At 38.9% G+C, this 22,530-nt stretch overlaps 1 protein-coding gene across 2 annotated transcripts; it reads left to right on the plus strand.

Annotated features, from left to right (window-relative positions):
* The first annotated feature begins 13,884 nt into the window (after positions 1 to 13,884).
* On the plus strand, positions 13,885 to 20,862 carry gpr185b (G protein-coupled receptor 185 b). 2 transcript variants are annotated; one of them, XM_059355274.1, is made up of 2 exons: positions 13,885 to 14,159; positions 17,147 to 20,862. In XM_059355274.1, exon 2 carries the CDS (start codon positions 17,149 to 17,151, stop codon positions 18,217 to 18,219), a length of 1,071 nt encoding a protein of 356 aa, XP_059211257.1. In that variant the 5' UTR covers positions 13,885 to 14,159; positions 17,147 to 17,148; the 3' UTR covers positions 18,220 to 20,862. The 2 variants fall into 2 exon arrangements, with proteins under 2 accessions (XP_059211257.1, XP_059211255.1); XM_059355272.1 differs by lacking the exon at positions 13,885 to 14,159 and adding an exon at positions 14,934 to 15,328.
* Positions 20,863 to 22,530: the final 1,668 nt, after the last annotated feature.

Consider the following 22,530-nt stretch of genomic DNA (forward strand, 5'->3'; position numbering starts at 1 on the left):
CCACCCCTGCAATAGGGTCTGGGGGGATATGTCCCCCTCCCAATATCCCTACATAAGCCGACAAATATTGCTGGTAAAACAGAGGATTAATGTCCATAGTTAGACTAATTTACATTGCAGCGCACATAGAGAGTCTGGCTTTTGCGTGCCACAGCTAATGGTGCATTCAAGGTCCACACGAATGTCAGAATTTTCGACATTGTTCCGAGATCCAAGTTCCGAATGTCAAGTTCCGACTTTTAGTGTAAATTGAACACACCATAAGGCGTTACGGTAAGAATGTGTCAGACCCACCTTCAAACTAAAAGCAAACACATGTAGCTTTCAAAACAAGAGCACATGGATGTGTTAGCAGAATCCACCACAGAATTTACAAGAAGACTGTCAAAATATGACGCCTTGAATGAAACAGAAGAATGATTAAGATGGAATAGTGGCATTAGAATGTGCGAGAGGCACCGAATTTAGGCTTTTAGCGCAAAAATTTATCCCGGGAAGGATGCCTCCAGACCCCCCTACTTTGTTTGGGTCCTCCCATCATAGTCTCATCCTGTGGGAAACACTGGTTCTAAAGGCTTGACAGACTGAACAGACAAGAAATTTCCCAGCAGTATGTTCAGGATAATGAAAGGAGGAGAGATGATTTCTGGGTCCTTCATTGAGTCAGCTTCAAGTCGGTAAATGTGTTTGGCTGCACTGGGAATTTCATGTACAAACTTCTTTCTATTTATGTCAATATGTTGGTTGTTGTTTACACTACAGTTCATATAAAAATGTTTGACTAAAACATGTTAGTATTTGGTTAAGGCATGAAGTGGAAAAATAACTCATTGAGTTGAAATCATTTGCTGACAGCTTCGTCCCCCCCAGTTCAAAAATCTCATCTGTAATGGTGTTAAGAAGAGATACAGCAAAGTGATGATATCTTTCAAATTTTCAGAATTGGAAACCACATCCACCAGAGCCTCTGGTGTCTTACAGCTTCGTTAAAATGTTGAAGACACAGATCTGGACAGTTTTATTTTGAAGAAACATGATGTCCTCAAATTTTTTTAAATGGATTTATAATTAAATTTCAGCTGTTTTATTGCAGTAACCATGATACCTTAGAGGAAGATAAAATATGCCGCTGGAAAATATTGCTTTTTTGTTAATTTATGTATTCATTTTATTGTTTTAATCATCAAACGCACCGTTAAAAGGACACAATGGAACCAGTGAATGTAATTGAAGCTGAACAACTATTTTTCCTGTCTCCTTTCTCCTTCTTCCCTCTCATGTACTACTAAGCTAAACCTCCAAAAGATTTCTTTCTTTCTTTCATTCTTTCTGAATCATTCCAGCTCAGTTTCATGGCGTCGATACTGTCGTCATCATCACCAGTTAAAATCCACTCTACTGCAATTACACATCACGGTGGGATGAAGACCAACGTTCTTATTCTTACTCATGCAGGTGGAGTCTTAGTCAGGCATATACCAACTCAATAAAAAAGAGGATAAGGCAAACAAATGAAAATGCTAAGAGGAGATTAAAGTGAGACTATCGATTTTTTGGTTGATTGCAGAAGCACAGCTGTTTAAAGGTTACATTAAAGCTATTGCAGAAACAAATGTGCTCATCTCCTATAAGCATCGGGGGATTTTCTCCAATATGATTTCATTCTTGATTTACTATAATCATACAGTTAACTAATAGCCACTATGTTTAGACTTTGAAATGTATGACAAGCCCCAGTGATAGTATCAACAAAACAGGAACTATTGTACAGCCACAACAACAACAACAGCAACCAGTGTAGGTTAGATTCCCAGATATTAATTAGTTTCTGTTTTTTTCTTTACTTTTTTTCCACTGCTTTGATGTGACATTGGCAACAAATTTAAAATGAGACTGATGTTTGATCTTGCTTATTCAGAGCTTGTGGGCACAATGTGGATTCAAATGTAAGATTTTTCTCATTGGAATCTCTCCTAAACCTCCTTCAAATATTCATATGAACTCCTCTTCAGCAGTTCCAGTGTTCAGGTTTAATGAAAGACTGGGTTAGCTGGTGACTTTCAGCCAAATGTTCCTGTGGTTGATGTTGATTACAACTACAGATAAGTATGTATTTGAAAATTGATTAAAGTCAACTTGAAGGCCTTTGTTAAGGACACTTACATGTTCTGTTTTTGGTTTCAAGAGCTGCCGTCACTCTACGAGCAACCATTCTGAGTCAGCCGAATCACCGGTCATCTTTTAACAGGAAGGGAACTATTGCAGTTAACATGGTCACTCGTTAATTAAACCGTAACATCAGTCATCTTTTTAACAGGAAGAGAACCAGTCAGTTAACACGGTCACTCGTTTAACCATAACACCAGTCATCTTTTTAACAGGAAGAGAACCAGTCAGTTAACACGGTCACTCATTTAACCATAACACCAGTCATCATTTTAACAGGAAGAGAACCAGTCAGTTAAACCGGTCACTCGTTTAACCATAACACCAGTCATCATTTTAACAGGAAGGGAACTATGTGAAGGAAACACTATTCAACAGGGGAACAAACTTTGATTCAACATCCACATGCCGAGTCAGTTGAGTCACCAGTTAACATGGTCATTGTTAAACCATAACACCAGTGATTACTGGTGTTATGGTTTAACAATGACCATGTTAACATGAAATTATGAACATGAATTAACATGAAAGGAACTACAGCAGCTAACACGGTCATTCATTAAACTATAACAACGGTCATCATTGTAACGGGAAGGGAACTATGGCAGTTAACACTGTCACTCGTTTATTAAACGGTAACACCAGTCATCATTTTAACGGGAAAGGGAACTACGGCAGTTAACATGGTCACTTGTTTAACCAAAACAGCAGTCATTATTTTAACAGGAAGGGTCCTATGGCTGTTAACATGGTCACTTGTTAATTAAACTGTTACACCGGTCATCATTTTAATGGGAAAGGGGCCTATGGCAGTTAACACGGTCATTCGTTAAGCCATAACACGAGTCATCATTTTAACAGGAAGGGAGCTATTGCAGTTAACATGGTCACTCGTTAATTAAACTGTAACACCAGTCATCTTAACAGGAAGGGAACCAGTCAGTTAACACGTCACTCGTTTAACCACAACACGACTCATCATTTTAACAGGAAGGGAACTATGGCAGTAAATGCTGTTACTTGCTAAGCTGTAACACCAGTCATCACTATAACAGGAAAGGAACTATGGCAGTTAACACCGTCACTTGTTTTAAAATAACATCAGTCATTATTTTAACAGGAAGGGAACTATGGGAGTGAAACACTATTTGACGGCGGAACAAACTTTGATCAAACATCCACATGCCAGGTACAGAAAGTCCACCAAAAAAATGTGCATTGAATGCACCCTTTTAGTGTGTTCATGCTAACACTCACAACTCCAACTACTGTCTCGCCTCTAAAAGCTGCTGTGCAGACTGATTCACACAGAAAAAATATAGTGTCAGTTTTGAACAGTCGTGAGAAAACAGGTGCAGGAACCCCCATCAGAAAGCAGAAAGGTGTTACACACATTTCATCACACTTACAATCTCAGAATATCACTCTCTCTCTCTCACACACACACACATACACATATTTTAGTCTCCATGGAAATACATTAATGCATATATTTCCATAATTATTATACAGTTTCATTAATTAGCACATTAAGATCAAGACTAGATAAGGATAACAGTATAGTTAATTATACCATTGCCACAGGAAAAAACTTTAATTGGTCACCATAGAAACAGTAATCTGCTGTTTTATGCAACCAGTTAACTTAAATGGACCTAGCAAACAAGCAAACTACACTCAGCCTTGAATATTTTTTGAATATTGATTTTTTTTTTGGCACTTCTGTTGGCAGAAGTTCACAAATATCACACGTTTGACATATTATGGCCATGAACCACACCCTCCCGTCAGGGGGGAAACGCATGTTAAGATATCACCAAAAATATGCTGTTTATCATAGAAAGAAACTGTGAAAAAATTAATAAAAATGGATCGTCATCATTATCTTTCCAATAGTCCTTGAACGGATCATAGGTATTTCAAGTTTTTGTTAGAAAAAAACACCAAAAAACAAAACAAAATGAAGCTTAAAATTGTGATATTTCTGTCAAAATCACTTTATTTTACGTGTCTCATTTAAAACGTCATCAAAAATAAACTGTTTGTAATAACAAGATCCTTCTAAAAACATCACGTAATAAATATTCACTAAAAATCAGACAGAACTGCAGGCTGTTTACACAGAGCTGAGAGGAGAGGACAGGAGAGCTTGTGCCATTACAATTGCAAATAATTCAATATATGTAGTATGTGGACACCCAATTTTATTAATTCTTAACTAAAAAATTAAAAAAATGTCAATTTATTGGAAAACTTGAACACCTGAGTCATTAGTGTCTTTTAGTACCATCAAATAGAAAGCAAGACATTTTTAAGCAACCACACTGAAACTGAAGCACTGAAATAACTACAACAGCAACACATATAAATATTGGGTTGTGTCATTGTCACGTTACAGAGCAAATCCTTTAATCATGCAAAACTTGAAGTCTTTATTAAATATAAGTAGATGACTTATATAAAAATCGACTGCACCAGAATATAAACATGTTTATTCTCGTTGTAAACATGGGTGTCTACTGACTTGCTTTTGGTGCCAGCCTCAAGTGGCCATTAAAGGAACTGCAGTTTTTGGCATATTACAGCTTGGTCTGAAGTTGTTAAAATTGTTAAAGTTACTGTATGCTTAAAAACTGATTTTGTAAGGATGTTTGTTAACCCTTTACAGGGCGAAGAACTATATTTGGTAACTTCAGTGGATATCTAAATGGTCTCCATGTCTCTCTGTTTGGTCGTAGAACCACATGGATTTCTTTAGCTAATCAGCAAAGAGCATGCTACATCACAGACGGTGACACCATGACATCTGACCAATCAGTATGATAACAATATAATAATATTAATTTTATTGACCTTGACCTCAAATGTAAAAATAAAAAATTTAGAAAAAAAATCAGCAAGAAACAGTCGTACAAACAGAGTTATTCTTCAGTGACTTGTACGAGGAGAACTTGACTATGACGGCATGTTAGGGAATAAAAATGAATAAAAATAATAGTAATATTTCGAGAAAAAAGTAGCAAATTTACTAGATTAAAGTGGCAAATCTACAAGAAAAAAAGTTGAAGATTTATGAGAAAAAAACAACTTTTTTCTCGCAGATTCACCACTTTAAATCTCATAAATCTGTGCATTTTTTCTCGTAGATTTGCCACTTTAACCCATTTAAGCTGGGAAAGTTATTCTGCCATTAAAGCCGGGAAAGCGGATACGTCGTTTTGTAGTATTTGTAGTTATTTTTATTACAGTAGGCTAATGAAAACTATTTCTATGTCTATTTCTTCCAATGGTCATATGATGTTTGCATCTTGCTGATGGGCATGTATTAGTATTATGAAGAGGATTTTTATTCAGTCAAATGTAACATTTGCTGAGTTTGTTGATTTTTAAAAAAACTTTATTGAAGGTTTGGACAAATAAACTCAACTTCTCATGAAAGCCACGGGTATAAGCTCTCAAATACTTTTTGAATTTCATTTCTATCTGCAACAGAAGCTAAAAAATCTTCTGAATTTCCAGAAAAACTGGTTTTAGGGGGTTCTTTCAAAATCGGCCAGAGGTTTTACAGGCATTTTTTCCAGGCGTTTTAGGCCTAAATGGGTTAATCTCATGAACTTTTTTTTTTTTTTTTTTTTTTTACACATTCTGGCTTTATGTAATATCCTCCAATATTGTCTAGGGTTGAAATTTGGAATTTGCAAGTATTTCAATGAGTGCCCTATTACGGGTTAAAATCAAACTGCTAATACGCACAGCGGTACACACACTTGTTTCCAGCTTTGCTTTGACAGTGAAGAGGGACATTTTACATTTCTATTAACCAAAGGCTCTCTGCAGTCCATCAATTTGTTCTCTTGCTCTTTTTCTGCCTCCCTCTCCCTCTTGACCTTTCACTGAGACCTTTAATCAAAGCAGAGTTATGGCTCCCCAGAGCCGTTGCTAACTACCGAATCACACGTCCTGACAGAGCTGCAGGGATTTGGTGGGTCTGAAAAGTCTGTGTCCTCCTCTTAATCCTACAGCAGCGCGCTGAATAATGCATGTTGTTCTCCGCCTGGGAAAGAGAGACTACAGCGCCACTGGTGATTCAGTGTGTGATTCAATCTCAAACACAGCTCTTTAAGACCTGCGCTGTGGTGAAACACGAGGAAACGAAGAAAACGTGTCGCACCCTGTAAATGATGCAGGAACCCCTAAGTTCAGATGCGTCACTGCTCCAGTCCTTTCTATCTTGTGATGCAGCAGTTACAGACTTTAAAGTGTATGTCAATGTTATACCACTGCCAACAACAATCAAATTGCTTGATTTGGGCATCAAAGAAACACATATTTTTAATGTAAAACTGTCTTATCATGTATTTTTTTCTGGTATAAATCACCAGGTCCATTTGTTTTGGAGAGGAGGTGCCTTCTGTGGATAATTCTGCCTGTCTGGATTTTAAGTTAATCAAAGAAACACATGTTAGCATGCCAATTAGTTAGCAAAGGAGAAAAAACTAATTTTTAAGACGAAACTATACTTTATTCAGTGTTTTTACCAGTTTTAACTAGCAGGTCCATTTATTTTAGCAATAAGGAAAACTATTCGGATAATTTGGCTCTGGAAAAAATCTCCTAAACAATGAACACTAGTAACCAGGAAAGCCTTGGTCCGCCTTTTGTAATTGTTTTGACAGAGACTCCTAGAGTCGGCAAAAATGACATACTGCACATTATACTGGGCGTATGATTAGCCTTGTTTCCATTTAAGTCAAATCGAATTTTGAAGCAAAATTTAGAAATGTCGCATTAAAGAAAATTACGTTTTCATCAACTGGTTTAGAGCGAATAAACAAAGCTGCATTAATGTACTTTGGTCAGCAGATGGCAGTGTTATCTATAGCTGAAGGCTAATTCGTCAGTGAACAGGAGAAGAAGTAGAGAGAAAAAACAACAAAAAGAGGTTGCTAATCGGACAACTTTGTCCACCCATGAGAAAAAAATGGGGAGAAGTCTTCAGGGATTGGATTCAATTTGTCAACTTATAATTGTTCTTTAACCCATTGAAGCCTGGAAAGCGGATACGTCGTTTTGTAGTATTTGTATAAGCTCTCAAATACTTTTTGAATTTCATTTCTATCTGCTACAGAGGCTGAAAAATCTATTATTTAGTAGAAGCGTTGACACTTCTGTTGAATTTCCAGAAAAACTTCAGGTTTTAGGGGGTTATTTTAAAATCGCCCAGAGGTTTTACAGGCGTTTCAGGCTTCAATGGGTTAATGTCAGAGCGGAAACAGCTGATCAGTCATGTGAATTAAATGTTCGCTACGTCAGAACCTCAGGAAACACCTTCACCTTGCCTTTACCTAGAACCAATGCACTCTAAAGGTGGGTTATGTATAGAGCTGTAGCTCGCTGGAACACTTGATCACAACCAGTGGAGCGTCGAGTTTTAAACTGAAACTGAGAGAAACAGTGTTTCGTCATAATATTATGTTGCAATCGCCTTCTATAAAATTAGTAAATCATGTTAAGTTGAACTCAAGCAGGTTAATACATCTGCATTGAACATCATGGTACATTTTATGCTTTCTTCGTATACTCTTCTATAACCATGTAACTCTTTCATAATCATGTCTTGTACTACTTCATGTATATTGTAATCATGTTAATATACATTTTAATCATGTTAGGATAAATGACTTCATGTTATCCTCTGTATAAATGCTGTAATGAAGTAATTGTGTAATAATTGTTTGATTTAATGTGGACCTCAGGAAGAATAGTCTTCATCTCTATGAAGACTAATGGGGATCCAAAGGATACAATAAACAATAAACTTATTAGGAAAAAGTGTTTCCATTTCCCGTTTAACTTTAAAAAAAAAAAAAAGTCAAAAACAAACTCAAGCGTGCATAAAAACTTATATCTGCATTTTCAAAAAAATTGGGTGTTTCCATCAAGCTTCTTCAAAATGCCCATAGAAATTTGTTCTGTTGATCAACAAGTTGTTCAAAGAATAGAGGTATCGTATCGTGATGAATTTTTTGATTTACACCCCTTATATCGTTATACATACTGCTCAGTTATGTTATGTCACATTTATCAGATTGATACTGTGAAGTCAAACTAGAGCTGTCATTTTCAACTACAGGAATCCCACTTAGATAAAACAGTAAAAATCAACATAAGTCCCAGCCTTAATAGATGGATTTTCCTTTAAGTATCATACTCAAGGGAAACCCAGTGGATGTTTTATGAAGTAGTGTGTAGGTGTGAAGGAGTGAGAGGAGAGGAGGAGAGGAGGGGAGGAGTAGTATTAGTCATCCACTTCCACTGCTGAGATGTTCCCAGCCAATGTGTGTGTGTGTGTGTGTGTGTGGGGATTCAACCCTGCAGCAGCCTGCTTATCCTGTTTTTTTTTTTTTTTTTAATCAACCCCTCTGACATTTTCTCATTTCCTTGCACTTTTTTCCCCTCTATGAGGAGTCAGTTTTCCCTGTTAGATAACACGACATCATAGCAGCGATCATAAGACGTAAGCATGCACCACTGCCCTAAATATGAACACAACAACGTTATACAACTCAATCTCCTCAACGTCCTCCTGTGACTTTCACTGCGGAGGAGGAAAACGAACAGAAACGCTCCAGTGATGTAATACAGTTTGACTTTGGCATGCTTTGTCATCACTGTATAAAGGCGAGTGAAAGTGTGTGTGTAGTAGAAATGAAGAAGACGGCGTCCAGCTTTCTGCTACAAAGCATACCAAAGCAGCAAGATGATGTAACAGCTCTCAATTACCCATGGTGCTTTGCAGGAAAGATGAATGAAGTCGGACATGAAGAGGGCGTCAATGGGGGACGCACGCGCCCGTGCACTCGCATTTCATCTGTATTCTAATCATGTGGGGTGATTCATACACAGAAATAAGGCAGATGCTTTAACTGAAGGCAGTGGGAGTCTGTGTGCAGCAAAAAGAAACCAAAAGCTTCTTTCCTATTGTGTTTATCCTCAAACATCGTGGGCTTAACAATGAGTAAAGAGAGAAGGAGGGACGCAAGGAAGAAGAAAGAAATAAAGAAAAAGGTTGGCAGAGTGCAGATAGCGTGGGCCGGCTCGGGAGTTTCCTGCACTAAAGGTGTGATGATGTAATTGAGCTGGAGCAAAAGAGAGAGAGAGAGAAATAGAGCTTGTGTTTTTCTTTCTTTCTGTTTTTTTTTTTTCTACACACAAGGGAGGTTCGCAGCCACAGAGTCACGCACCCATTTAACTGGAAAAGAAATTAATTTCTAACAGGGGGCTATTATCATATCCAAGTGGAGCAGCAGTTCATTATCAGCAGGGCCGGTCCAAGAGCCCCAGGGGGATTTAGACTGAATTTAACCCACCTCCATCTCTTTTGACCTGCTGTTTTTTCCCCATATAAATAAGATTAATATTAATTAGAATAAGCAGTCTGCTCTTATCTGTTGTTTGTAGGTGTAGCTGTGAAAAATAATGCACTGGAATTCGTAGGAAAATGAAATGGCATGGTAGAAAATGGCATGATTTTTCAGTTTAAGCTATCATGCGTTTTGTAACGATGTGAATTATTCAGTTTATGTAATGTATATAATGTATACATGTAGATGGTACAGGAGAGGCAAAAATAAGCCTTTTTCGGTTGCTGTCTGATGGATTCTTTTGTAAAAACATGATTTTTTAAAATTTTGTTTCATTCATTCAAAGGTTACTCCCAGTTTTTCCCCTTTAAAGGGTTTTTGTGTGGAGTTCCTTATTTGTAACTGCAGCCACGGGGAGATTTAAACTTTTATCCTGCTGTTTTTTCATATGAATTAGATCGCTATTAAATAAAATAAGCAGGCTGTTCTCATCTGTTGTTTGTAGGTAAAGCTGTGAAAAATAATGTGCTGAAATTAACAGGAAACCCTCAAATTTATTGTGAGGAAGCGCCCAATGCTTTTCTGTTGTCAGGTGGTGCCCTCTAGTGGCCGTAGGAATTATGACAGGAGCGAAGAAAGCAAAGCAGAAGGTGAGGTAACATAGTAGTTATAAATACTGACAAAAGTTGACAGTTAATGTCTGTCCGTGATGTTTTACTATGTCACTTCCGGTGCTCATGTTGTCCTCATAAAACCTTAACTTCCGGTATTGATGTGCATTTATTTTACTACCTAACCGGGATGTTTTTTGCCCTAACCTTAGAGAAGTAGTTTTGTAGTGTGATTGTAAGTAAACTGCAGCCTTATAACTGAAAGTAACAGCTTTGTTTTCAGCGATAATCATTGAATGAGCTGATAACAACCTTCTCAACCTGCTAGCAGGTGGAGCAGACCCCAAATGGATGATTTTTATGGGCCAAAATCTGCTGATAATAATTTTACCTTAAGTGAAATTACTTGAAATTTACTGAAAGAGCTGCTAATAAAGTACGGATGACTGACAAAGTGTAGGGTTATTTGCCTATGTTGAAACTTTTGAAAAAGGAAGCTCAAAGTTAATTTTCAGCAAAGTTTGGAATAGGAAATGGTGGGATTTGGGGAATTTTGTGCACTGCAACTAAATAAAGGAGTATTTCATTTACAATAGGATGAATAAAATATTGTCACTCAAATTATGAAACACTACAACCTGACCAATACTGGATTGTTTTAACTCTATGAAGTTTTGGGCTATTTTGTCCATTTTTGAATCCTTTTCATCCTTCCTGTATACACCACTTAAAAAAAATGTTTAAATGCCATCTTGGTATTTTTTCCACCTACATGACCTAATAATAATTGTTATTTTTTTCTGACTTACTGGATCAACATTTTGAACCAAAAATAAACAAAGAAAAACCAACATAAATGTGATCTTGTGATTGTGTGTGATCCTGTCATCAACTCTGGTTTTTATTCTAGTGGGACTCTGTTTTATTTGTGTCTTGTGTGTTTAGCGTAACAAGTTTGGTCATTTTGTGTCTTTTTTAGTCATTTTGTGTCTCGTAAGTCATTTTGTGTCTCGTAAGTCATTTTGTGTCTTTTTTGTTCATTTTTTGTCTCTTTTAGTCATTTTGTTTCTTCTTCTGTGTTTTTTTTGTTGTCATTTTTTGTCTTTTTTGGCCATTTTGTGTCTTTTTTAGTCCTTTAGTCCAACATAAAATGTGATTTTCAATGTTTTTTTTACTTTCAAAACACTATCATGCTCAATAAAGAATTTTTAATGTTCCAAATCTGAACAAAGGTTGCAAATCTAACATATAAGAGGGTTCCATCCAGTTCTATCATTTTATACTAAATATATTTGAGCTTGTCTCCAGTTTTACTTGGTATATCATCATCAAACTGAAACTGGCCTCATGGAGTTTACAGCCAGAACTTTAGAGGTAAATTTACAGTAGGGCTCCACGCTGCTTTGTTTTCTAGTCTGGATGTCATGAAGAAGTCTGGATTTGGAGCTTTTGGTGAGGGTAAAGGTAAAACAAATTTTGGAACTCTGATAGCAGTATATTCACCAATATTTTTATATAAAGAATGTAACCTTTTTGGCCCTGCACAACCCCACAGGTGTTTAAATAAATCTGCCCTGCTCAGGTTGTATTAAGTATAAAAAGTAAAAAAAATAAAAAAAATAATGTTATCCTCATTTTACCTTTTTATATAATATTTGCAACCATTTTCAACATTTGGAAACTTTAACTCACATGTGATCTATGCACTTTATTCTTATGACTAAAACTAATTTGCACATGTATACCAGGCACTTTATGTATTTGCACTCAGCAGTTTTTTGTCCATGCGAAGGGATCTTACATATTTGACTTAATTTAAAATTCTTCATTGAGGATGAAAATGATTTAAAAAATATATATATATATATTTTAATTGTTTTTATAGTATAATTAATAAATGTACCTTCAGTTTTTAGAAACTTTCGCTTTTTTCTTTCTTTATTTTATTTTTACATAGTTTTTATTCGTTTTTATTATGAATTAAGTACAGCGACCACATTTATCTTTTGCATTTTTTTTTACATGGTTTTAAGTATTAATAAATTATACTTAATAAATGTACCTTAAAAATAAAATGTGATTTTATGTTGTTTTGTTTTTGTTTATTTTGGGCTCAAAATGTTGATCCAGTAAGTCAAAGTGAAAAAATAATTATCAGCTCATAAAGATGTCAACACCACGGCATTTTTTAAGTGGCAGAATGAAAAGTATTCAACAACTGACAAAATAGCTGAAGACTCCAAAGGGTTAAAAGGAAACAATTTTCTTTTTTTTTCTCCAGTTAATCCAGCATTTAAATCATTACTTGAACATGCAGCAGCCAGTAGATTTCTGTATTTAGGCCTCAGATGATGTAAAGCAGCCTGCAGCAAACACACAGAGCTGGTGGTCGCTCCATCTGCAGCAGCCTGCTCTGTCTTCTTCATGCATGGCGGCACACATGGTCCAGCTGGTGCTGTATGTATGCATGCACTTATGTATGGGTGTACGCGTTCACGTGAGCCCCGTGTGAGTAATGCAGTGGGATACCCAGCAGCGCTGCGAGATTGCATAACCACCACCACCACCACCACTATCCCACCGAGTAGCTGGTTCCACTGGCTGCTGCGGACCACAAAGCAGCATCAAACACTAATAGACACAAACATTTATTAATAGCTTATGCTTTATAGCGGATTATAGCTTTTTTTGCACATCTTATGATGCAATATTAGGAGGAGGTGTGTGTGTGTGGGGGGAGTGTTGATGTACTGTACGTCCAATACATCGACCTTGTGAATCACATGTATTCACATCTAACATCAGAAATAATAAGAATAAAAGATTATTCATCATCATCGTCATCGTAGTAGTAATAATAAAAAACTAAGGCATTTTAATAAATACATTTAATAAAATAAGCTTCCTTTACTGAAGGTGAATGTATAAATCATAATTAATAATTAATTTATTAAGAAAAAAGGATATGTTCCCCTTACTTACAATCAATAATAAAACAATTTTTTTAATAAATACATTTTTTTGTTTCCTTTACTGAAGCTGCAATTATTAATTAAAACGAAGAATAAAAACTATGTATTTTTAAAATTAAATAAATAAGTAATAAAATGCTTAAGTTTCCTTTACTTAAGGCACATTTATTAAGTATAATTTATTAATACTTAAAACCATGTAAAAAATGTAAAAGATAAATTTAGTCGCTATACTTAATTTATAATAAAAAAACTAATAAAAACTATACAAAAACAAAGAAACAAACAAGTGAAAGTTTCTTAAAAAATAAATAGGATTTTTAAAAAATAAATAAATAAATACATCTCAAGTTTCCTTTACTGAAGGTACATTTTATTAATTATACTTAATAATAAAAATTAGGTGAAAAATATATAAGAGAAATATTACAATAAATAAATACCCTCAAATTACCTTTACTTAAGGTATATTTTATTAATTATACTAAATAATAAAAACTATGTGAAAAAACTAAATGAGAAAAATATTAAAATAAAAAAAATACATCTCAAGTTTCAATGTACTTAATAATAAAAAAAAACTATGTGTAAATAAATACGAAAAATATTAAAATAAATAAACACTCTCAAATTTCCTTTCCTGATTTCAGTATACTTAATAATAAAAAAGGATGTTAAAAATAAAAAACTAAACTAAAGTTTCCCTGACTGAAGGTAAATTAATTCATTATTTCTCTCCGTGATTCACACACCGACCATGATGACGGGCACCGGAGGAGCGGAGACTTCTGACGTCAGACGAGGAGAATGACAAGCGCGTCCAATGAGGGGCCGAGGATGTGCAGCGCGAGGACGGAGCTGCCGACAGAAGGCTAATAACCATGCCAACCGAGGAATATAGCGCGCGCCGCTGACTGGGGAGAAAGAGAGGGGGGGAAACCCTGCAAGAAGAAGAAGAAAATATATCAAAACATAAAGTGGAGGATACAAGGACAGAGAGAAGCATCCTGGTTTCCTGCAGGGGGGAAGAAGAAGAAAAGGAGCTGGTAAATTTTCTCCTTTTTTTTGTCTCTGTGGCGTGGTCTCCCCTCCATCCCTCCCTTCATCCCTCTCTCTTTCTCTCGCTGGCTCAGGGACTGCACTGCTGCAGCTGAATGAAACCGATCCAGGTACCATTTATTGTCTCTTTTGCACACACACACACACACACACACACACACACACACACATGTCTTTATGTAGATGTGAGGACCACCACTTCCCCTAGCCCAACACACACATTTCAGGGTTTACTATCTCTGAAATTCACATAGTTGAAGCCTTTAGAGGCTATCCTAGCATTTCTTTATGAGGACCGGGAAAAATGTCCTCACAACTACAAATGTCCTCACACTGTTGGTGTTTTGCCAGGGGTTGGTCCTCACAACTATATGAAGACAAGCACACACACACACACACACACACACACACACACACACACACGCGGGTAAGAAGCGCTCGTGACAGGGTTTGCTTGCTGCAGGTTTGATGCTCCGGGGGGCTGCATGAGCTGCCGTTACCGCAGGGATGTGAGCCCCCCTCATGGTGGAGGAGGTGGTGGTGGTGCTGGTGGTGGTGACCTTCCCCGGCCGGTTTGCAGTCATTGAGTATGCCCGTGCATGCGTGCGTGCACATGAAAGAGAAAATAAAAGGGGGCGGGAGGTGAAAGAAGGGTGTGTGTGTGTGTGTGTGTGTGTGTGTGGGGAGGTTGAGGTGGGAGGTGTGTGTGTGTGAGAGAAAGAGAAAGGGGGGGGGGGTGGTAGGGGAGACATTTTTTTTTTTGTGAATGGAGCTCCACATCCTTTTTGGCGCGAGCGCGCGCGTACTGGCAGCTCGGCTGGCTGAGCTAAAATTAGCTTCGTGCCGAATTTTTTTTTCATTATTTATTTTGATGTCTGCGTGCAGCATATGTGGATCCGAATGAACTAACCAGGAGAAGGAGGAGGACACACACACACACACGCACGCATTCACGCACACACACGCGCATGTCTGGGCACGCGCCTCATACACGCCACTGGTGAATAGGACAGCAGCTACCACCACCACCACCAGCACCAGCGCCGCGCCGTGCCCCAGGACGTCATGCACCATTTTTAGAGATGCTCTAAAAATAGAATGATGGTTTTGACTGTGAGGAAATTGAACGTCTTCTTCTGTCTCCGGCATCTTTTAGGTAGGAATGCACCAGATTTAAGCTTTTATTTATATTTATATTCATGTTTTTGTGTTTGTTATGCGTGTGTAGGCTGCTCTGTGTGTCACGTTGTTGTGGAATATACATTACCATCACATATGGATTACTTGTGCGTGCTGTTGTGCTGCTGGTAATTACCTGTCAGCATGGTGCGTGGGTGCTGCTGGTGACGTGCGTGCTTTGGGGTCAAGAGCATAGTTGTTTTCATGAATGACTGAGTGAATGAATGGGCGGATGGATGGATGGATGGATGAAGAACGTCTCTTTTACCCCTTTATGTAAGGGGAGAGAACCCTCCTTTTCCTTGTCCTTTCCTTCCCTCCTTTGTTTTGTCCTCTGCTCTCGTCTCCGGTCCTGTCTCATTCTCCACACTTTCTTTTTCCATCTTTTTCCTCCTCTCATCCTGCACTTCATCTCCTCCTTGTTTTCCTCTGAACTTGGCGTCTCTTTTGGCTCCTCTGGACCAACGTCTCGGCTCTTCTTCGTCGCCCCTTTTTCTGAACTTTTACCCTCCTCACTTTCCACTCAACCCCTTACCCCTTACCCATTCATATTTCTTTATCTTTTTTTTTCCTCTTCCGTCTCTCATTCTTCCTCAGGCTTCCTGTTGTGCATATTTTATCGTTCCCCTTGTCTGAACATTTCCCTGTTTTACACGTTATCGACTGCAACTTCCTTCTTTACTTCTCCTCTTCTCTTCCCTTGTCTTTTTTCAATTCTTTACTGCTTTTCTCGAAACTTTGCATCAATTCCTCCTTTCCCTACTCTCAAATTTCCTTTATTTATTTTTAACGAGGGAAAATAAATGGGAAAATATTAAAATAAACAAATACATCTCAAGTTTCAATATACTTAATAATAAAAACTATGTGAAAATAAATAAGAAAAAATATTTAAATAAATGAATACTCTCAAATTTCCTTTACTGAAGGTATGTTTTATTAATTATACATAATAATAAAAACGATGTGAAAAAAACAATTGAGAAAAATATCAAGTTTCAGTATACTCTATACTATGTATGGCCGCACAATAACCCTCCTCCTACCTATTAACTATCAGAAATCAACATTAACAACAACTGGTGTTGTAAATATCTACTCTTTATTTTTATTTTTATTATTTACCTTATTTTCTGTTAAAGTTGTTAATTAACCTTAATTTGTTCTGTAAATAAAAATAATAATAATATAAAAATGTTTAAGATAGAATCTACTTATTTTGATCACATTAAATATAATCTTTATTTAATTCTAAATCAAGAGAATTTTGAATGAATCCAACACAGTAGAATTTTTAACTGACAGGCACTTCCTGTTAAGTTGTTATCAACTCAACTTGTAACGTACTTAGATTTAATAAATAATATTGCGTGCAATCTGTTGCCTCAATTTTATTGACTAGCTATTGTTTATCACACGTTATCCACTGCAACTTCTCTGTAAAACCCAACTTTTGTTTCAACTTAAATATTTGAGTTTCCATGCTGCGAAATAATTTCATGTCGAGACAACAAAGACAATGTAGTTAGCCCAAATTAATCTTGCTATTTGACTTAATATTTTAAGTTAAAATGACTTTTTGAACAGATCTTTGTTGTATTGAAAAGGAAAAATTAGTTATAATAACAAACAAGCAACATTGGGTTTTACAGTGTTCCTTCTTTACTTCTCCTCCTCTTTTCTTCCCTTGTCTTTTTTCAATTTCTAACCGCTTTTCTCGAAACTTTGTATCAATTCCTCCTTCTTTCCCTCCTTTGACTCCACTCCTCCTTCCCTCCTTCTCTCGTTTCTCCAGCTATGATTCTCTCCCTGGCCGCGGCAGCAGCCATGAGTAGCGGCGGCGGCAGCAGCCTCAACTCCTCCTCCCCCCTCGACCCCTTCGACTCCTCCACCTCCTGGAGCCTGGCCGAGGACCCCTCCAACTCCTCCTCCGAGCCCGTCGTGCGAACTCTGACCCCCGACCTCCAACCGGCGACCACGGCCGTCGCCGTGCAGGAAGTCAGCCCCTGGGACATCGCGCTCTGCGTTACCGGGACGCTCATCTCCTGCGAGAACGCCCTGGTGATCGCCGTGCTCTTCTACACGCCGACGCTCCGCGCCCCGATGTTCATCCTGATCGGCTCGCTGGCGGTGGCGGACCTCCTTGCCGGCCTCGGCCTCATCTTGAACTTTGTCTTCACCTACCTGGTCGACAGCTCGGTGGAGTTTGTGACGCTGCTGTCCGTGGGGCTGCTCATCTCGGCGTTCTCCGCGTCCGTCCTCAACATCCTCGCCATCACGGTGGACCGCTACCTGTCGCTGTACAACGCGCTGACCTACCACACGGAGCGGACGGTCACCTTCACCTACGTGATGGTGGTCTTCATCTGGGTGGCGTGCCTCGCGCTGGGCTCGCTGCCGGCGCTCGGCTGGAACTGTCTGAGGGACGAGTCCACATGCAGCATCTGCCGACCGGTCACCAAAATCAACGCCGTGGCGCTCGCCGTCACCTTCCTGCTCGTCTTCGCCCTGATGATGCAGCTCTACCTGCAGATCTGCAAGATCGCCTTCCGCCACGCGCAGCAGATCGCCGTGCAGCACCAGTTCGTGGCCATCTCCACCACCAAAGGCGTCTCCACGCTGTCGGCCATCTTGTGTGCCTTCGGGACGTGCTGGCTGCCGTTCGCCATGTACTCCATCGTGGCCGACTCCAGCTACCCCGTGATTTACACCTACGCCACCGTCCTCCCCGCCACCTGCTGCTCCGTCATCAACCCCATCATCTATGCGTTCCGAAACCCGGATATCCAGAAGTCGCTGTGGATGGCGTGCTGCGGCTGCGTCCCGTCCAACCTCTCCCTCAGACCCAGGACCTCCAGCGACGTGTAGCAGCGAAGGTTGGTTTCTGTCTGACGTGATGCTTGACGCCGAGTCAGGGTTGTCGGAGGGAGAGGAAGAACGAGAGGAAGACGAGACCAGGAGATCAGTGAGAGGTTGGTGGCTGAGAGGTTTCCTCTACTCTTCGTATCAGGGCTGGTGGGCTGATGGCGAACGCACGGCGGGCCACGGTAACCGTGGCGATGGGAAAGTGCATGGTCCAAAAAAAAAAAAAAAAAGATCTAATAGAGCTAATAAAGATCATGTGGCTTGGCGTGAACCAACATCGTGGTGGAGGTTGTGTGAAACCAACTGCAAAAACCTGATTAAGGTATCGTCATGGTGATTGTAGGCAACGCGGCGGGGGCGTCAGGCGACTTTTTTCAACTGACCTCCTTCCGAGAAGTGAGCCTACTTCTCAAGAGTAGCATAAATGATGATGTGATGGCGGGATTTAGGAAGAAACGTCCTAAAGTCTCCATAGGACCTGAGCTTTTGGGCAGCACTGCATGGTTATGCAATCAGAAGGAGTGAAACAGTCTTAAAATACTGTGTGTGTTTCCACTGATGTGTTTGAAATTAAGTGGTGTGTGGATAAAAATACAATGAGCTAAATATACACAACGAATGACCTTGAGTATTCTCAATGAGCTATCTTTGCAGTCTTGTCCTAATAGGTAAAAAAAAACAAGAATATTTCCTCCCTTGAAACGTATTTTAACAACAATGTTCCCGTGTTCCCTTGATCTGATGCAGATTAAGTAATTAGTGAGTTTATAGACAGAGAGTGCAACAATAATTAACTCTTACAGTATGTGCTGTAGATGGAAATTAGATGGTGTTCATGATCATTAACACTGCTAGTCTGCCAAGCCCATTTTCCCAAAGCCAACAGCACAATGTGCATTCTCTCAAACACATTTCAACGCATGAAGCTGGCGGAAAAAAATGTGAGAGAAACGTCTCCTAATCACATGCCAAATGAAATCTAATCCACCAGCCTCCTAATGCATAGATAACCCGGCTACTTTGCAACAAAAAAAACCTAGAGAGAGATTTCCACATTCAGGCCAGCGTGTGTTGTCCTTGGTGTGATGAAATCAAATCTGCTCCCCCCGTCTGAGAAAAACGGTTTTCTCAGCCAGCCAGCCGCTGCGCCGTGACTGTGAAGCAGAGAGAGAGAGAGAGCTGAATTCAGCACCAAGGACAGCGCCACTGCAGAGCGCTGCTACCCTGGGAATGCTCTCTGCTGCGGGGGGAGAGCGCTGGAAAGTAGGCTACGCTGTTCTCGCTGCACACCATCTTGATAGGGAATGTGAGACGGGCTTTAAAGGGCCATTCCAGCCTGATTGGGGCTTGATCTGGACACATTCAGAGCTAATTGACTGCTATTTTTAAATGCATTCAGTCCTGAAAAGACAAACAAAACAACATAATGATGTAATAATAATAATAATAATAATACATTTTATTTGAACCTGGTCTCACAGGAATCCATGAAATAGCCACGGATTCGCTTAACTCAAAATAATAGAAATGGATATTTTTTCCTATTGGTTTGTTCCATGTCACGTGACTTTCAAGGTCCCGGCGGTCAGAACAAAAACATGGCGGACAGTTCTCTCATTTTCAGTGAAAAAAAATCAATATTTTGACTTTGATTTTGATCACATTTCTAGCTAGAAATATGTTTTATTTTCTAAATATTCACTCAGTGAATGTACATAATCACTTTGTATGTTGGAATAGCCACGGGATATGACTGTCATTAACTTGCATTGTAGCGAAATCCGTGTCAGTTTCACAGAAATTTGAGTGATTCCGTGGCTATTCCATGGATTTTGAGTTAAGCGAATCCGTGGCTATTTCACGGATTCCTGTGAGACCATGTTGTTTTATTTGTAATGCACTTTACATTACAGGAAATCTCAAAGTGCTACAGGATTAAAAGCATAGCAGTCTAATTATAAAAAGGATAAAAAAGGAAAAAACTGCTAAAAACTGAAAACATACATTCATAATCTAAAAACCATCTAGATGGGAAGAACCAAAGGTTTTGCTAAAAAGGAATGTGTCTAATTTGGACAGTGAAGTCTTTAAAGTAGCTCGCAGAGCAGCTTTTATTGTCTGAAAAGCACTTCCAGTTCCTGCTTGTAAGCAAGACAACCAGGAGCAGCTAATGTCAAACAAAACTCAATCAAGACAAAACATGCTGTCACCAGCTCTTATCATGAAGTGTCTACGCAAGAAGCCACAGAAAATGACTCCAATCATGCTCAAATTGTCCTTTAAATATCCACTTGAGGTCCCATAGCGCGACTATGACCCCGTCCTTTCTATCCTCCACGGTTCTTTGGCCTCTCTTGTGTCTCAGCAGCAGGAATTATGCATGAGAAAAGCAATGTATGGGCCCACAAGTGTCAGTAAAGCAAGCCTTCTGACGAGGGGAAAGCAGCTGATGGTTTTCAGAGACGTTAATCTGCATCTGCATAACGCCTTTTAGGCTCTAAATTTAGAGACGGCATTCTAGCTCCATTGCTCCATCGATTATCCATTAGCTAGAGCGGAGCACAATCCATACTCAATAGGTCATTTTTCATGTAGACGGTTTTGCTCGGCTACAGTACATTTAAGTTGTACTTGGATATTTCCAAAGTTCTGCAAAAACCTCTGGACTGGATGGTATTTCCATCATTGCAATGGCCTAAAAACATTTTTCCGTGCTCATATTAAGGGTTTTTAAGAAATATGCATCCAATGAAAGAGCAAAAACACACTTGAAGCACTTATAACCAGCACGCCAAACCAACAGGCAGCAATATAACTCTAAACCTAAAGCCATGTTGGCCAATGATGCATGGAAGATGATGATGTTGGCCAATCAGAAGCCTCAAAAGAGTCTTTACAGGAAGGTGCAATGGTGCATTCTGACGCCTCTGTTACTCAATATAGTGGCAGAATAACCGCACATTCATAAAAGGCTTAATGATTAATCTGATTTTTTAAAATGTTATTCAAATCGCAATACAGACTTCTGTCACATTCAAATCGCAGTATATAATATTTACTATAGAGAATAAAATTGTGATTCCCTCCAATACCGTAAATCATTTTGCAAGTGCAGCATCAATCCGAATAATCTTAAATTGATACTTTTTACAAATTGTTCCACCCTGACATTACAAACTAGAAACTTGCTTTATCTGATACTGGATGTCTGAAAATATTCCCCCTGGATGGAGTTTTACAAAAATTCACTCTTAGAAGTGTCACAATCTGAATTGATACCATGTCGCCTCTTTTTAGAGAAGAATTTGAAAATATGAATGTGAATGGCAGTCAACAGAACTGTTGATCTTTACGAATCAAGACTCTATAATCTGATTAGGGCTGGGCGAAAATACCGGCAAAACTTGTATGCCGGTATTTTTAGGTGGGATGACGATATACAACTTATATTGGTTTTCTTACACAAAACGTGCAAAGTGTTTAGTTTTACCTCAATGCCACAAGAAATCCTCATCAATTAAAAACCTTCCACCTTTTGAAGCAATTTCATCAGATTCAGATGTTTGTCATCTGCAATACAAAATCTGAAATACCTCCAAATTACAGAACCGTTGTTTCTTTGTTTTTATAGGAACCACATCTTGCTAGTGTGCAGAGGGGAGCAAACAAATAGTGGTCACAAGTTAAGGCAACATTAAAAGATATTGTCTCAACTACATATCTCTTTCTAAAATATAATGAGTTATACCGATATAACACCCAGCCCTAAATCTGATAAAAGCATAGCATTCAGTGTTGGAAAAGAAAAGTTTAAATTGAGGATTGAATGGAATCAGGACCTTAAAACCCAAAGTCTGGTTTTCAGTGACATAGAACACAGTATTCGTATGGACGAAAGGCCAAAATGCAAAAAACATCTTTAAAAAGACTTATGTATATCTGACTGTATGTTGGAGTAGGCCTTAGTCCCATGGTGAGGAATGGATCAAAATGAACAACATGTACACAAAAGTCTATAATAATGATGTAAAAGAGGAATCAGATGGTCTAAACTCCTCTGGCTTCAGCTCTCCGCCTTCCATTTTCACTTCCCCACTTGCAGCCCGTCAGCAGTAGCTGGATATTTGCTGCACACACACACACTCACACTCTCCACCTTAAAGAAGCAGCTCTGCCCTGGGGCCCCTCTGAAGGCTCGGCGGGTTAATGAGAAGCGAGAGAGGCGAGGTGACGTGGCGTGAAATAGAAACGCCAGGCGAGACGCGCTTTAACGTAACCTCGGGTCACGTCCGGCACACACCCAATCAGGATGGA

This window comes from Centropristis striata, chromosome 17, assembly GCF_030273125.1.
Source record: "Centropristis striata isolate RG_2023a ecotype Rhode Island chromosome 17, C.striata_1.0, whole genome shotgun sequence".
In the NCBI taxonomy this organism is placed as follows: Eukaryota; Metazoa; Chordata; class Actinopteri; order Perciformes; family Serranidae; genus Centropristis; species Centropristis striata.